At 46.9% G+C, this 15,878-nt stretch overlaps 1 protein-coding gene across 6 annotated transcripts in view; it reads left to right on the forward strand.

Moving 5' to 3' along the window:
* The window catches only part of CCDC38 (coiled-coil domain containing 38), a 45,825-nt gene continuing 30,104 nt past the window's right edge, over positions 158-15,878 (forward strand). For 4 of the 6 annotated variants that reach the window (XM_021092738.1, XM_021092734.1, XM_021092736.1 and 1 more), the window contains exons 1-4: positions 158-303; positions 8,703-8,760; positions 10,285-10,385; positions 11,903-12,068. In XM_021092738.1, the coding sequence (XP_020948397.1) occupies positions 178-303; positions 8,703-8,760; positions 10,285-10,385; positions 11,903-12,068 (451 nt within the window). In that variant the 5' untranslated portion in view covers positions 158-177. Of the gene's footprint in view, positions 304-8,702; positions 8,761-10,284; positions 10,386-11,902; positions 12,069-14,459; positions 14,530-15,878 lie in introns of those variants that run through there. The other 2 variants (XM_021092735.1, XR_002344250.1) reach the window with 2 other exon arrangements.

A 15,878-nucleotide genomic window follows, 5' to 3' on the forward strand; every position in this document is an offset into this window, starting at 1 on the left:
CGGCCGCGGCCGCGTAGAAGGGCGGAGGAGGGGCAGGTCCGAAGGCCGGTGGCGCCACCCGGCCCGGGGGGCGGGGGGGGCGGGGCTTTGCAGCCGCGGTTCCAGGGCCACCGGGGACGGGCGTCGCGACGGCAGGAAGAGTACCGACAAGAAGGATGCTTCGTAATAAATGTTACAATGGAACCCCCTCTGTCTCGGCCGCTCGGTCTCGTTCTGGGTAAATGTGGTAGAGAGTACTGTCCCCTACTTCTCAGAAGGCGCCGGAAGCGGTGGGGACAGAGAAAGGTGGCCTGCGACGATCTGGTGAGCAGGCGGAGGATAGAGGGCGAGGGACCCGAGCGGAACGGGGGGAGGCGGGGGGGGGAGAACCCCCGAGGAGGGCGGGTGCTGGGACGCGGGAAAGAGCCCCCGGAGGCGACCGTGTGGGAGAAATCTCTGCCCAGGGGCCCGGAGCGGCAGCTGGGGTGACGCTGGGGGAGCTCCCGCAGAGGGAACCCGGGCATGGGGAGGAGAGGGCTGCGGTGGCGGAGCTGCTCCAGTGGCCGCGTGGCCGCGAGCACGGTGGCGGGTGCCGCGTACTTTTCGGTTGGCCAGCTCCGCTCCCAGATCCCCTACCAGACGGTCCCCGAGATGAAGGGGGACCGGGGCGGGGGAGGATAGAGCCGAGACCAGAGAATCGATCGGCGCCTTCGCCCATCGTCCCCTAACCCTCCCTGAAGGATAGGTTGGAAGGGCTCCTGGATCCGAATCGTTGAGGTAAAATCAGTTTCAGCTCACTGTCCCCCACCCCACCTGTATCCGGTGGGGCGAAGCCAAGGATCAAGGCAGGAGACCGAATGAAGGGCGTTTGTCCTTCTTAATCACATCTCTTCCTCCCTGTCAATTGCTGTGACTACTCTGGCAGGCACGGGGTTTTGTTTTGAGTTTCTCGAATATTGTATTCTGTTGCTATACTTTTATTGCAAGCTCTGTGTTAGGCCTTGTAGAACATTCAAAGATTGGAAGGCTCTTTCCCTGCCCAGCAAAGACTACAATCAAAAGGAAGACACTGCATGAACACAATAATATACCATAAAAGCCCGCTGAGGCCAGCAAGACCACAAAATATAAAAGTCAATTTTAGGTCATATAAAGCCACTTAAAAACAAAAAACAGAAAGCAAACACTCCTTTAGATGAACACAGTAAGGAAGAATATAGACTTGAGCTTCATATTAGGGTCATAAAAGAGAGATCAGTCTGGTACGAAAGAGAGAAGAAAACAAAAAAGTGGGAAAGACTTCAATAGATGTGAGGAAACGAGACCCTAAAGGGGAAAAAAATCCGTAGATTACTCACAGCTCAGGTGCACAATCACAAACAGATGTGTGTGTGTTGTGTGACTTCACAGTTTTAAAAAGAAAGGTATAATATAGAGAGAGGAATAAAGTAAGAAGAGGAAATAGTGGAAAATAGAAACAAAGTCACTAATTCATAGAGAAATAGAATTTTATTTATAAAATTCCTGCTAGACTTGAATCTGTTACATTTTGCAATTATGGGCATATTTACAGATGTGTGCAATTATAGCTATAAAAGGTGGGGTGGAATGACAGGAAAATACAATGCTTTGGGATTCAAAATCTTGTCTTAATTCTGTTTCATTTGCTGATGAACTATTTGACGTTGCAAAATGTACGCAGTTTCTCTAAGCCTCAGTTTTCTCATCCATATCATGGGGGTAATTGTTTTCTACTTTATGGACTTGTTTGAACTTTATTATTATTATTATTATTGCTCTGTAGGGCCGCACCCACAGCATTTGGAGGTTCCCAGGCTAGGGGTCGAATCGGAGCTGTAGCCACCACCCTACACCACAGCCCCAGCAACGCCAGATCAGATCCGAGGCGAGTCTGCAACCTACATACACCACAGCTCACAGCAACGCTGGATCCTTAACCCACTGAGCAAGGCCAGGAGTGGCACCTGCATCCTCATGGATACTAGTCAGATTCGTTTCCGCTGAGCCATGATCGGAACTCATTGTTTGAACTTTAAATAAGATGAAATGTAAATCACTTAGGCTAGCTCTAAATAAGTATTATTATTATTACTGACTACTACTACTGCTATTTATTATAATCCTGCTATTTGTCTTGTCGGTCAATTAAGTTAAAGATTTGATTTCAATCAATAGCACTCCAAAGAACATACCATGTACTTAAAGCTTACAAGCTCTTGGTAAGTCTAAAAGAAATTGTATTTTTCCTTCATGGAGATTCCGTCTGTGGTTGAACTGAGTGTATCCCATTACGGTCCAGAGAGGCCACACTGTCTGAAAAGCCCCTGCAAACAAGAAGCCTGCAGAAGCCAGAAGATCGAGAGGACTTCTCTCCTCTTGTCATCGTTAAATATCATAGAGGGGTGAGGATAACACATTTTTTTCCCTCCGACATAACCGGCATCCCTGTAGCACTTCTTCGTTTACAAAGTCCTCGCATGGGTCCATTTCTTTCCCCTCCTCTTCCTCTTGACCTCAGTTATTTTTTTTTCAGCTTGCAAAACATGCAGTCAGAAAAGTCAACAGAAAAAAACACAAAATAGTTAGCTTGAGGCCAGCAGGTCCTTAGGGGTCAAGCCGAAGGTCATTGGCTCATCATCCCTCTGGCTTCTGCCCTAACGGAGAGAGGCGGCTCATGGAGCAGGCCAAGGACCTAATGGCTCTTGGCTTTCGGGTAAACAAAAAACTGCTAGTGCAGCTCTCTCCACACCATCCAAGGACACAGTTCACAGCCTTTTCGCCCAGCATTTGTCCAAGTGGGTGGGAAGGAGGAGGGACAAAGTTGAAAGGCATTGGGTCTGAGAGAATCTGTCTAAATCTTTTTGCATGTGGGAGACAGAGCTTTTACTATCTTAATAAGTGAATCTGCAAGTCCCTTTTCACTGAGCTGTTGAGAAAGTTGTTGAGAAAATCCAACACAAATGGCTTCAAGTCACATCTGCTAGATATTTTTATTATGGATTTATCTAGAGTTGGTCTAGGACTTTAAGTTTGGATATTATAAAACCCCAGTCCTCTTTCTCCACTTCCATGAAGCTTGGAATAGTAAGACTCTGCCCAGAGTTCCCATTGTGGTTCCGTGGGTTTAGGACCCAATGTAGTTTCCGTAAGGAAGCAGATTCGAGGCCGGGCCTCGCTCAGTGGTTTAAGGATCTGGTGTTGCTGCAAGCTGCAGATGTAGGTTGCAGGTGCAGCTCACATCAAGCAGGCCAGCAGCTGCAGCTCTGATCTGACCCCTAGCCGGGGAACTTCCATATGCCACAGTACGGCTGCAGGGGAAAAAAAGAACCTTCCCTAGGGTGGGTCAGATTCCCCAATTTATATCAACACTGGTGATCAGTTCTCTCAAATGACCCAAATTCAAGAACTCTAATTCACCGTTTCTTTTTTTTTTTTTTTTTTTGTCTTTTTGTCTTTTGTTGTTGTTGTTGCTATTTCTTGGGCGCTCCCGAGGCATATGGAGGTTCCCAGGCTAGGGGTTGAATCGGAGCTGTAGCCACCGGCCTACGCCAGAGCCACAGCAACGCAGGATCCGAGCCACGTCTGCAACCTACACCACAGCTCACGGCAACGCCGGATCGTTAACCCACTGAGCAAGGGCAGGGACCGAACCCGCAACCTCATGGTTCCTAGTCGGATTCGTTAACCACTGCGCCACGACGGGAACTCCTAATTCACCGTTTCTTATGAAAGCTGGCTGTCAGATGCCTCCTACACTATACAAGTGCTGCGGTTGTTCACAAGATGAGTGGACCAGTAAGAGGACAGATCTGGTTATTTACTTTGAAGAAAGCATAAGCAATGATTTCCCTCTCAGCCTATCACGAGTAGGTACTTTGTGTCTTTAAATTGTGCTTGGAAACTGCAGCAAGGCTGTAAGAAAAGGATGAGTATCCATACTTGATAGAAGCAGGAGCTCAGGTTCACTGAGTTAAGGGGGGTAGCTCTTTCTAAGAGCAGGAGCTGAGAAGAGGCAGAGGCAGGATTCAAACTCATCTGTCCCCAGAGGCCAGGGTCTTTCACAGTGCCATTCATGGTGACACACCTCAAAGGACCTGACTCCGTTTTTATATAGCCTAGTGACCACAGGTAGTTGCGTAATATGCAAGAATTAATTAAAGCACCAGCATGATATTCACTTGAAAGAACACTATATTTTACACCCAGGTCCTCTTCGGTGGCTAATAGGTACCGCAAACTTGTCATGTTCCAAACAGAACCTTGGCTCCTTCCAGCTTCCCCTTCCCCCAAAGCCTTCTCTATCTTCAGTGATGGCAAGACCATCCTTTATTTTCTAGGCTCCTTATCTCACACCACACATCCAAACCAGCTGCCAGTCCTGTGGTTGCTACGTCCTAAATATTTCTAGAATTTGACCACTTTTCCACACGTCCACTACTATCCCAAGGGGCCCCATTAGCGCTTGCCTCCCAGGGGCGGTAGCCTTGCAACGGGGCTCTCTCTTGGACCCTCAGCCTCTCATATAATCTCTTCTCAGGCCAGCAGTCGGCGCCATTCATTCAATGATTTTTATTCCGTTGAGGAAGTGACCTACAGGGCCCTGGTCCTCTCCTTGGCCTCTGCCATCACCTTCCCCTTTGTTCACGGTGCTCAAGCTCTGCTAGTCTCCTCTGCTAGCTCCCCTCCTTAGAGTACTTTCTCATGGGCTCATATGCATAGGACACTTACTGTGCATCTGATGCTCGCAGAGCTGGACGTGTGCTAACACGCTTAACAGTCCCACCAGGTGGGTGCTAGTCTTATCATCTCTTCGAAAGACGAGGAGCTTGAGGGGTGAGGATGAAGGAGCATCATGAGTCCATGATCTTTTTTTTTTTTTTTTTTTTTTTTTTTTTTGTCTTTTTGCCATTTCTTAGGCCACTCCTGCGGCATATGGAGGTTCCCAGGCTAGGGGTCGAATTGGAGCCATAGCCACTGGCCTACACCACAGCCACAGCAACGCGGGATCCAAGCCACATCTGCAACCTAAATCACAGCTCATGGCAACGCCGGATCGTTAACCCACTGACAAGGCCAGGGATTGAACCCGCAACCTCATGGTTCCTAGTCGGATTCGTTAGCCACTGAGCCACGACAGGAACTCCATGGGTCCATGATCTTGATCACAAGTCTATGCTGCCTCTAAAAATGATGGCTTGCCATCACATAGACGCTTTTATTTCACAGGTACATTTTTTGGCTGCACTCATGGCATACGGAAGTTCCCTGGCCAGAAATGTGAGCTGCAGCTATGGCCTACACCACAGCTGTGGCAATGCTAGATCCTTAACCCATTGCTCTGGACCAGTGATTGAAGCCATGTCACACCACAGCTCACAGCAACGCCGGATCCCCGACCCACTGAAAAGGCCACGGATCGAACCCGCAACCTCATGTTTCCTAGTCGGATCCGTTAACCACTGAGCCACGATGGGAACTCCCATGCTATTTTTATTTGCACAACGAAGACATTCACTGCATTGACTTATTCTTCCTAGTTGGTCCATCGTATTGGTCTCGTTTGGGAACTTTATCATCCCGTCCCAAGAACAGCTGGTTCTCTTCTTCTCCCTTATGTTCATCACCAACCCTCATTCATCAATCGGGGGATTAATATACATGGAAAAACAGAAGTGTAACAACTTCTGGACTGTCGATTTCCTTTACAAGTGCTATCAATTACCCAAGAACTTTTTTTTTTTTTTTTAGTGAAAAAGTGTCAGCACCCATGTTTAAAGATGTTTGTTGTGGACAGACTTTTAGGATAAAGGGCATGGGCGTAGGGATGAGGAAGGGAGTGAATTTAAACAGAAGGATTGAAGGGGCAGAAAATGTGGCTAAGAAAGAAGTGAGCAGAATCTTAAGGGTGGGATGAGTTCAGAGTGTAAATTTAAGAAAATCTCCAGCACTGGCCATCCAAATTCCAAAGGCATCAGTCCAACAGCTTGTCATCAATTTTTCACCAAGCCGTCTCTTCTCTTCCGTCAGAATGAATGTGTTGCCTCTGAAAAAGCTTCCGTAATTTGAAAACGTGTAATATCAAAGCTGTAGGGTTTCACTAATATTTTCTCTTCTATAAGCTTTAAATAATTTCTTTTTTCTTGTTCATCTTTGTTTTATAGTCACTGGAAGTAACATCACATGCTGATTAGTAATGACCAGCTCATGACCACCCCCACTTACTGAGTTTGTCCTGTGTTCTAGGCACAGGCTTGGTTGTTTACATACAATCTGACTGAATCCTCAGGAAAGGCTTAAGAGATAAAACTATTATCCCATTTTAGAGCATAAGAACCTGAAGCTCAGAGATGCTAATTAAAGTGTAGGCTCCAAGAAAACAATGTTTTTGGTCTTTTTGTTGTTGTTCTTTTAAAAAAATTTGCCCAGGGTTCCCTTTATGGCGCAGTGGCTAATGAATCCGACTAGGAACCATGAGGTTGCGGGTTCGATCCCTGCCCTTGCTCAGTGGGTTAACGATCTAGTGTTGCCATGAGCTGTGGTGTAGGTCGCAGACACGGCTCAGATCCCGCGTTGCTGTGACTATGGTGTAGGCTGGCAGCTACGGCTCTGATTCGATCCCTAGCCTGGGAAGCTCCATATGCCGCGGGAGCGGCCCAAGAAATGGCAGAAAGACCAAAAAAAAAAAAAAAAAAAAAAAAATTTCCCTGTCTCCCGCAATTTTTGGAACAGTGCCTGACATGTAGTAGGCACAAATAGTTTTTGAATATTAAATGAACTTGTGCACACATCTGTCAAAGCCAAACCAAGATTCAGAAATGAAGTTTGTCCACTCCAAAGTCTGGGTTTCTTACCACTGGCTGCAGAGCTCCTGGGACACTTAGCTCTTGAATGTGGCTCTTGGAGGTGACGAAGGCTTCAATTTAGATGGGCAGCCCCAGACAGGGTATTTTGCCCTATTGTTCCTGCTGTGAACACAACTTCTTATACAAACTCCTAAATATCTTTTTTTCCCACAAATAAAAACATGACTGGTTTTTTTTTTATTGTAAAAAAATTACATTAGCTCATCAAGAAGTTTGAATGATAGGGAAGAAAGTATAAAAATCAAACACAGGTCAGGTGAGGCAAGGGAGGAACTTGCCTTGGGTGCAGAATTTAGGGGGAGGCAAACACGTAGCAATGAAAATAAGCAATGTTTTAATTCACCTTTTTTTTTTTTTTTGGCTTTTTAGGGCCACACAAGTGGCACATAGAGGGGTTCCCAGGCTAGGGGCCCAGTCAGAGCTGTAGCCACCAGCCTACACCACAGCCACAGCAACGTGGGATCCGAGCCACATCTGCGACCTACACCACAGCTCAGGGCAACGCCGGATCCTTAACCCACTGAGTGAGGCCAGGGATCAAATCCACGTTCCCATGGATACTAGTTGGGTTCGTTAACTGCTGAGCCCCTCTAAGAACTCCTTAATTCACTATTAAACAATTAAAATTAATGCAAAAAAAAACCCCATAATGAACAAAATATCCACATTTTAAATAAAGACAAGAGCCGTGGGCGGGGACAAAGTTGTGGCAAGCAGGGCACCCACCGTCAGGGTCCTGTAAGCACAGAGGCAGATCCTGTCTGTTTAGATCTTTGATATTTTGTTTATCATGGATTTTTTCCTGCATTAATTCTGATTTTTTAAAATTGCATTGACATGTTTTTTATCTTGATAGCCGAGTTTTAGGGGACACTTCCTCACTCACCTGATCCAATGCCCAAACCTGATCCAAAGCAGAAGGATCGCCCCAAACCAGAGACACCCACCGCTCCCATTCACTGAACAACTTTTCAAATACTTCCCTGATTTCGCAGGTACTTTTTAACCCACACGATCCCTGCTCTTCTGAATTTTCCTTTTCCTATTGTGGACAGAGGCTAATGGTGACCACAGTGTCATTTTAAGGGCACATTTTGTGGGTACAGCATCGTTAATCAACTCCCTATTTATGAAATAATGTGTCAACAAACATTAATGTACATACTTTTTTACTTATTTGATTATTTCCCTGGGGTAAGCTGCTAGAATTGGAATTGCTGATCAAAGAGTTTGTGTATTACTGGTTTGGAAAGCAGTAAAGCCGATTTAGGAGTCACTAGCAGGTGAATATAGCGACTTTGTGAAATGGTCGCAGATTTTTTAAAAATGTATTTCCTGGAGTTCCCGCTGTGGCACAGCGGGTTAAGAATCCAACTGCAGGAGTTCCCATCATGGCTCAGTGGAAACGAATCTGACTGGCATCCATGAGGTTGCTGGTTGGATCCCTGGCCTTGCTCAGTGGGTTGAGGATCCGGCGTTGCCGTGAGCTGTGGTGTAGGTCACAGAAGCGGCTTGGATCTTGTGTTGCTATGGCTGTGGTGTAGGCCGGCGGCTGTAACTCCAATTAGACCCCTAGCCTGGAACCTCCATATGCGGCAGATGTGGCCCTGAAGAGCCAAAAAAAAAGACTCCCGCTGCAGCGGCTTGGGTTGCTGCAGAGGCGCAGGTCTGCTGCTCTGCCCAGCGCGGTGGGTTGGAGGATCCAGTGTTGCCACAGCTGCATCAGAGGTCACAGCTGAGGCTCACATTCGCTCTCTGGCCCAGGAACTAACATGTGTTGCAGGTGTTTGCTTATAAACAAACACACAAACAAATAATAAAGTGTTTCCTTTTCTTCAGACAGGGCCAGGAGACCAAATGTCATCCAATTTTTTGCCGGTACCCCTGACCTCTGAAGGTAAAGAGGAAATCAGCAGCGAGTTCTTACGTCGTGCCCAGTGGGTGGTCTCCGTGGGGACTGCCAGGGAGGAGACAGGAGACCACGGCCCGGAAGGATCGGCCGTGGGGTCTCTATGTAAGGTGTTTAGAAATTCCCCACTGAGCGGCCTCTCTTCTACTTTTTTTTTTTTTTTTTGTCTTTTTTTTTAGCTATTTCTTGGGCCACTCCCGTGGCATATGGAGGTTCCCAGGCTAGGGGTCCAATTGGAGCTGCAGCCACCGGCCTACACCAGAGCCACAGCAACGTGGGATCCGAGCCGCGTCTGCAACCTACACCACAGCTCACGGCAACGCCAGATCGTTAACCCACTGAGCAAGGGCAGGGACCGAACCCGCAACCTCATGGTTCCTAGTCGGATTCGTTAACCACTGAGCCACGACGGGAACTCCTCTTCTACTTTTTAATCCTGAAAAGAAAGGTCTTCACATCATCAAACTGTCCTAGTTAGCTGGATTGCTCGAGTCTTCCAGACAGAAATCAATTAGTTATTCGTCATCCTGAAGGACACGGGAAGCTCCCCTCTCTCCACGTCTGTCCCCTCCTTTCCTTGACAGCCCCCCACTTCTCTCCTTAGCCACGTCCTTCTTCACACGGAAGCCAGGCATTCGTATCTGTCCGCGTCCACGCTCTGGCCTGGGAGTGTGGGGTCAGGGTGTCGGCCAAGGGTCTGACGGCACCGCTCAGCTCCAAGTTCCTCTGGGTCCCTGACTCCTGTTGCCCCTCCTGGGCCAAGCCTGTCACCTACTCTCTTGCACACTCCGTCTCCAAGCCCAGCTGCAGGACCCACCCTCGGCTGTCTCTGCGCACGGATCATAAGGCCTACAGTGTCAGGTGCCCCCTTGATAGCCTGCAGCCTCAGAGGGCTCCAAAGGCCTAACCCTAAGTCTTGCACCTGCCAAATATGACCCCACCGTGGGGACAGTTCCCCAGCTGGCTAGTTCCCCTGGTAGCTGGACGGACGACGCTCCACTGCCCTTCAATGAATGGGTTTCACTTCCCTGCCAGCCCCTGGAATTCTTCCAACGCGTCCATCACATCCTCCTGTGGGAACAGAGGGCCCCCTCCCCTTGCTACACCCAAACTTAAGCCTCCCGCAGCCCCTTCTGGTCCCTTCTGCTCCTGAGCACATGTGTGATGTGGCCCTGGGTGGCCCATGGCCTCTGCCTATCCTGGGCCATGAGCATGGGGGACGAATGAACAGCCGCCAGCCTCATCTGTCTACTGCTGGGTTTGTGTGTTCAGACACCTTGTCTGTTTAGGGCAGCAGATCCTTCCTTTACTCCTGGGATACAGAGGAGCTGTGGTTCCTGCCCCCCAAGATCCAGCCCCTACATCCCTGCCTTGTTGGGGAGGCAAGGCTGCCTGCATCCTCCTCCCGCGAGACCAAGCATCCTACTTACTGTCCCCCGGCTGCTGGGAGTCTTGTTCTGGTTAACAGGAGGGATAACAGCTATCTTTCTTTTCTTTTCTTTTCTTTAACAGAGAAAGTAAAAGATGAGTCGGTCCAAAAGGACAGTCCATATAAGGTCTTTTTCAGAGATCTCTTTCTCTTCAAAGAAAATGAAATGGCAGCAAAAAAGAGGGTAAGTTTTTGTTAAAATCACAATCCCAATGAATGTTGGAACGTACCTCTTATCCATCGCTTGTAGGCATGTTGCTGGCTTAAGACATGGAGTCCTATGTCAGGAACTATGCACACACTGTGCTGGGAGATGGTGTGAACCACTCACTCTGGATGGTGTCCAGCCTCTGGTAGGGACCTAGCGATGCCTGCCTACTGGGGAAGACAGATACCCCCCTGCAATCCAGTAGGAAGTCTGGGGGACCCTATTTCATCGATTCTGAGCCCCACATTTCCTCACATTTTCCCACTTCTGAAGTTGGGGTTCAGTGACATAGATGGAAGGTCATACAGCACTGACAGGGCATAAAATAATAGTGCATCCTCAAGTTGATGAAATACGGTACTAGAGGCAAGCCAAGGAAACAGAGAGAAAGGGATGCTCGTATTTGTTAGTGAGAAGAGAGTGTGGCTGCGATGGGGTGTGTGAGATCTCACTGAGGACGTAACAAGAGCTGAATTGTTGAGAATAGGTCAGAATTTGCCAAGCAGATACACATAAGAGGGTGTGTCTGTGTGTACTGGAGAGAAGGTTGGAGAAGCTCTCATGTTAGAATCGTTTGTTATGAAGCTAAGTCAGTGACAAGGCCAGCTCTGCAACTGTGCCCTGCAGTTTGTCCAACTGCTTGTAACCATCACGTGGTTCAGATTTCAGGAGATTTGCTTTCGTTTTCCCAGGAGTAAAGACTGATTACAGGACATTTAAAAAAAAAAAAAAAACAAATTAGAAAGAAGTTAATATCAACAAAGCTTAATAACTGATTGAGCTGTGCAGTGATGGGGGTTTTTGGGGTTTTGTTTTTTGTTTTGATTTGTTTTGTATGGCCACACCCAAGGCTTATAGGAGTTCCTGGGCCAGGGATGGAATCTGAGCTGCAGCTGCAGCAATGCATACACTTAACACACTGCACGGGGCCAGGGATTAAACCTGCACCTCCGCAGGGATCCAAGCCACTGCAGTCAGATTCTTAAGCCACTGTGCCACAGTGGGAAATCCTGGGAGGTGATGGTTTTATGCGTGTGCTCTATAGTTTGAAACATCCAAAATTAAATTGAGAAAAAAGTCAAGAAATGGGAAGCCTGATTTTTTTTTTACGTCTACTCCAGAAGTGCAATTATTCTCAAGTTTTCAACTCCACAGAAGCAGTCCTTTGAAATCAGTGGAATTTCCAAGTTGCCTGCATTCTGAGTAAGACAAGTGTGAACAAAGAGCAGAAAAACAATCCCCCCAGTGTCCTGTGTGTGATGTCCAAGCCCAGTCAAGGTTGCATGTTCTTATCTTGTGCTCAGCTTCAAATGAGAAGGAACTGAAAACTAGGCACAATCTTTTGGACATACAGACTTGAAGTGGCTTGTTTAATGAGTTAGTAATGAGAAAAAAGCCTTTCTTCAAGTGATGTTTTTACATACGAATCACTATTTTAAGACAACATTATTTGGCTATTTTAGAAATTCTTTTAAACTTTTTCATTTGGGCAGGAAAAATTTATAAACCACAGCAAGAAAGTCTACCAAAAGTCTACTTTTTCATCCCGAATGAAGAGTCGTTCCCACCTGGGCCAAATAGCCATCTTCACCGACAGAGCTGGTACCTCAACTGAAAAACTGGGACTAGATCCCACTCTTATTCTCAGATTTACAGATGGTAAGTCCAAATTACTGTGTGTCTAAGAATATCGTTTTGAATATGATTTTTTTTCTTTCTCTTTTTTGCCTTTTTGCCTTTTCTAGGGCCACTCCCGTGGCATATGGAGGTTCCCAGGCTAGGAGGTTCCCTACGCCAGAGCCACAGCAACTTGGGATCCAAGCCGCGTCTGCAACCTACACCACAGCTCATGGCAATGCCGGATCCTTAACCCACTGAGCCAAGCCAGGGATCGAACCGCAACCTCATGGTTCCTAGTTGGATTCATTAACCTCTGAGCCACGATGGGAACTCTGAATACGAATTGTTAATGTCCGTTTGGGGGCTTTTCTGGAAGTGAGAAAACAAAGGATGCTGTGTCATCCTATGGTAGGGGGGTCTTTATAAATGGAGGTTGAGAGTTGGGAGAAGATCTGTCTTAAAAAAGAAAAGTGTATGTTTTCCAAGGAATAGTCGGTTACTCATTTGCATGGTTCTAAGGAAGAAAATCACTGCCAAAACGACACTGTGTGAGAGGCAGTGGCTCTGGCCTTTTACACTCAGTGCTCGATGTAGACATATAGAAACTTTCAAAGAGGAGCCTTGATGGTCCGCGGCATAGAACTCACATATTGAGAATCAGGAAGCTCATAGAATTAACCAGTTTGCCTGTTGTTGAAAAGAACATAACCTGTTTTCATGATCTTTGAAGGCAACCTGTTAAAATACTACAAGCCATTGATTATTGCTCTATGAAAGAGGGCCTTGGGGGTTTCTTACCAGACCATGTGTCTCTAAATGAGATGGATGACAGTTCGAAGCTAACGAGGTTGAAGTGATGAATGCCAGGATGACGGGGTCATCAAATCTTCCTCCAGACGTGTCTTGTCCAGATTTTTAAATTGAAAATTCAAAGGAAGAAAGGTAGGATGAACACACATCAGGTGCCCAGGACGTCTTATGGTAACTTAAAAAAAATTTCTCTGGCTCCCCAAATCCATGTACTTTCCCAAATTCTGAGAGAAAAAAAATCTCAGGAGAACAAGAAAACCACCCAGGAAAGGACTTTGCCCTCAGCAGTTAATGTAGAAGAAGGAAGCCGTGTTGGTTTACGTAGCGGCTCTTGGAGGTGCACAGTCTGCCCTGTGATCGTGTGCAGAAGAGGCCAGTGTTGGGCAGCAGGGCAGTACCAGCGGCTGTATACACAGGTCTAGTTCACCTCTGTCGAGGGGGGACCTCTATGTCATCAAGAGTACTTGAAATTAGTGTTCCTATTGTGGTGCAGTCAAAATGAGCCCGACTAGTATCCCATGAGGATGTGGGTTCAATCCCTGGCCCCACTCAGTGGGTCAAAGGATCCAGTGTTGCCATGAGCTGTGGTGTAGGCTGCAGATGCAGCTTGCTGTGGCTGTGGTGTAGGCTGGCAGCTGTAGCTCCAATTCGACCTCTAGCTTGGGAACCTCCATATGCCGTGGGTATGGTCCTAAAATGAAAAAAAAAAAAAAAAAAAAAAAAGAACCCTTGAAATTATCCGCAATGCATTTTAGAAAGAGTTCTATACAAAGCGGCTTGCTTCAAAAATCCTCACCACTCTTCATCGTTCTGAGATGACCAGAGGGCATGGCTTTTCCACGACCCCATTCAGCCCCCCTGCTGGTTAATGGAGGGGTTACTGATCGCTTAAATGACACGTATGTCAAGTCTTGTTCAATAAAACTGGGGAGGGGGAATAAAGAGTAAATGACCTTTGTTAGACTCTTCAAAGGAAATGGTAAATTCATCTGGTATTCTCCAAGGTCTGACTCTGTCAGCCACAGAGCACAGGCTGTCTATCTGTTCCTGACAGATAAGCAATTTGGACATGTTCCTTTAAAATAAAGAAGTCCCGGAGTTCCCGTTGTGGCGCAGCAGAAACGAATCTGACTAGAACCATGAGTTGCATGTTCGATCCCCGGCCTCGCTCAGTGGGTTAAGGATCCGGCGTTGCCGCGAGCTGTGTGTAGGTCGCAGATGCGGCTCGGATCCTGCATTGTTGTGCCTGTGTCCAGGTAGCTGTAGCTCTGATTGGACCCCTAGCCTGGGAACCTCCATATGCCGCAGGTGCAGCCCTAAAAAGCAAAAACAAACAAAACAAAACAAAAATTTATATATAAAATAAAGAGGTCCCCCCAGACTCTGTTTCCAAGCAGGAGTTGAAAAACTCCCATTCCCCAACCCTCTTACATTTCCTGCCTGAATTCTGGTCAAAGACAAGCCCAGGTGATACCTTGTAAATGAGCCCCTACATGGGGAGGCTGGGTTATTCCATTTCCGTGTGGGCAGCAGTGGCAATCCGCCAGATCACCATCAAAGACAGGACATGGGCAGCGGTCACGGCCGCGGCCACATCAGGGGCTGCTCAACAGAAGCGCCACTGCCATTTCCGCTGCCGTGCAGCCTGCAGCCTCACCTCCGTCTTGCTCTCAAGGCGCCAGAGCTCTGGGTGAGTTTTCTGGTTGCAGTTCTGCACAGATGCGGGTCCCTCGGACGGGCTGTTACCTCCCCAGGGGGATGAGGTGCTTTGGTGTCACTACTGCTTTGATCAAAAGAGCCGCCTGAGAGCTAAAATAGCCAAGATGGGAAACCCGGTCTCTTTTGAGCTTATTTTCCAGTCATCCATCATAAGTGACCACACGGAAAGATGCAGTAAATATTTCCATTCTTTTTTTCCATAAAAAAATGTTTAAGTAAAGTGAATCTAATTGGGTAAATATGGCAGGTTGAGGTCCACGTTAAATAACACCAGGAGGATGCAATCTGCCAGATCTGTTACGTGGAAAATTCTACAGGGGAATTGACCTTCACGCTTGAAAAAAAAAGGGCATTGGAAAAAGGTAGTGGGGGGTGGGGAGAGGAGGCGGTGTTTGTTATAGACAAAAAGCGGACTTTATGAGTCATACAAAATGAATTGATCTTTGTTTAGATTTTAATTTTTTTTTTTTTTTTAGTTCTAAAAAGTTAGTTTTGAGACAACTAGGGAAATTAGAACCCAGATTGGTATAAGATAGTACTATGGAATTATACCTTTTGTTTGATAGAGGCACTGTGGCCATGTCTTATAACCTTTTAATCTGATAGAGTTACACACGCAAGTATTTATGGATGAAATGATGACTATGGCTTGGATTTGCTGGAATAGATCCCAAGAGGGAAAACAAGGTGCGGCAATAGGTGATACGAGGTGGATAAAATGTTGATAATGTTCTAGCAGGTGAGAGGTACGTGGGGCTCATTATGCGACTTTCATGAATGCTGATGATTTCTACGACGAAAAATTTTTTAAGTGGTCAAAAAAAACCCTACATGCTAACTAGCTTCATTTATGTTATTTAATTCTCAACAGAACACTGTTAAGTGTTTTTGCCTCCTCTCCCCTCTGATGCAAATGGCTCCGTGAGGTTGAGCCACTTACATCCTAAGGGGATGCAGAATTCAAACCAAGGCCTATCAGACGCCAAAGCTTAGCATCTGTCACTCACCATCACAGAGCTGTTTACTAAGAATTAGGACAATCACCACTGCTATTATTATTGGCTTGGAAATTTAAGTGATTACTCACCCCAATTATATTTCCCAAATAACAATAGTTGACAATTATCAAGAGATTACCAGAGTTCCTGTTGTGGCGCAGTGGAAATGAATCTGACTAGCATCCATGAGGATGCATGTTCGATCCCTGGCCTTGATAAGTGGGTCAGGGATCCAGTGTTGCCGTGAGCTGTGGTGTACGTCGCAGACGAGGCTGGGATCTGGCATGGCTGTGGCCATGGTGTAGGCCAGCAGCTATAGCTC

This window comes from Sus scrofa, chromosome 5 (assembly GCF_000003025.6).
Source record: "Sus scrofa isolate TJ Tabasco breed Duroc chromosome 5, Sscrofa11.1, whole genome shotgun sequence".
NCBI lineage: Eukaryota > Metazoa > Chordata > Mammalia > Artiodactyla > Suidae > Sus > Sus scrofa.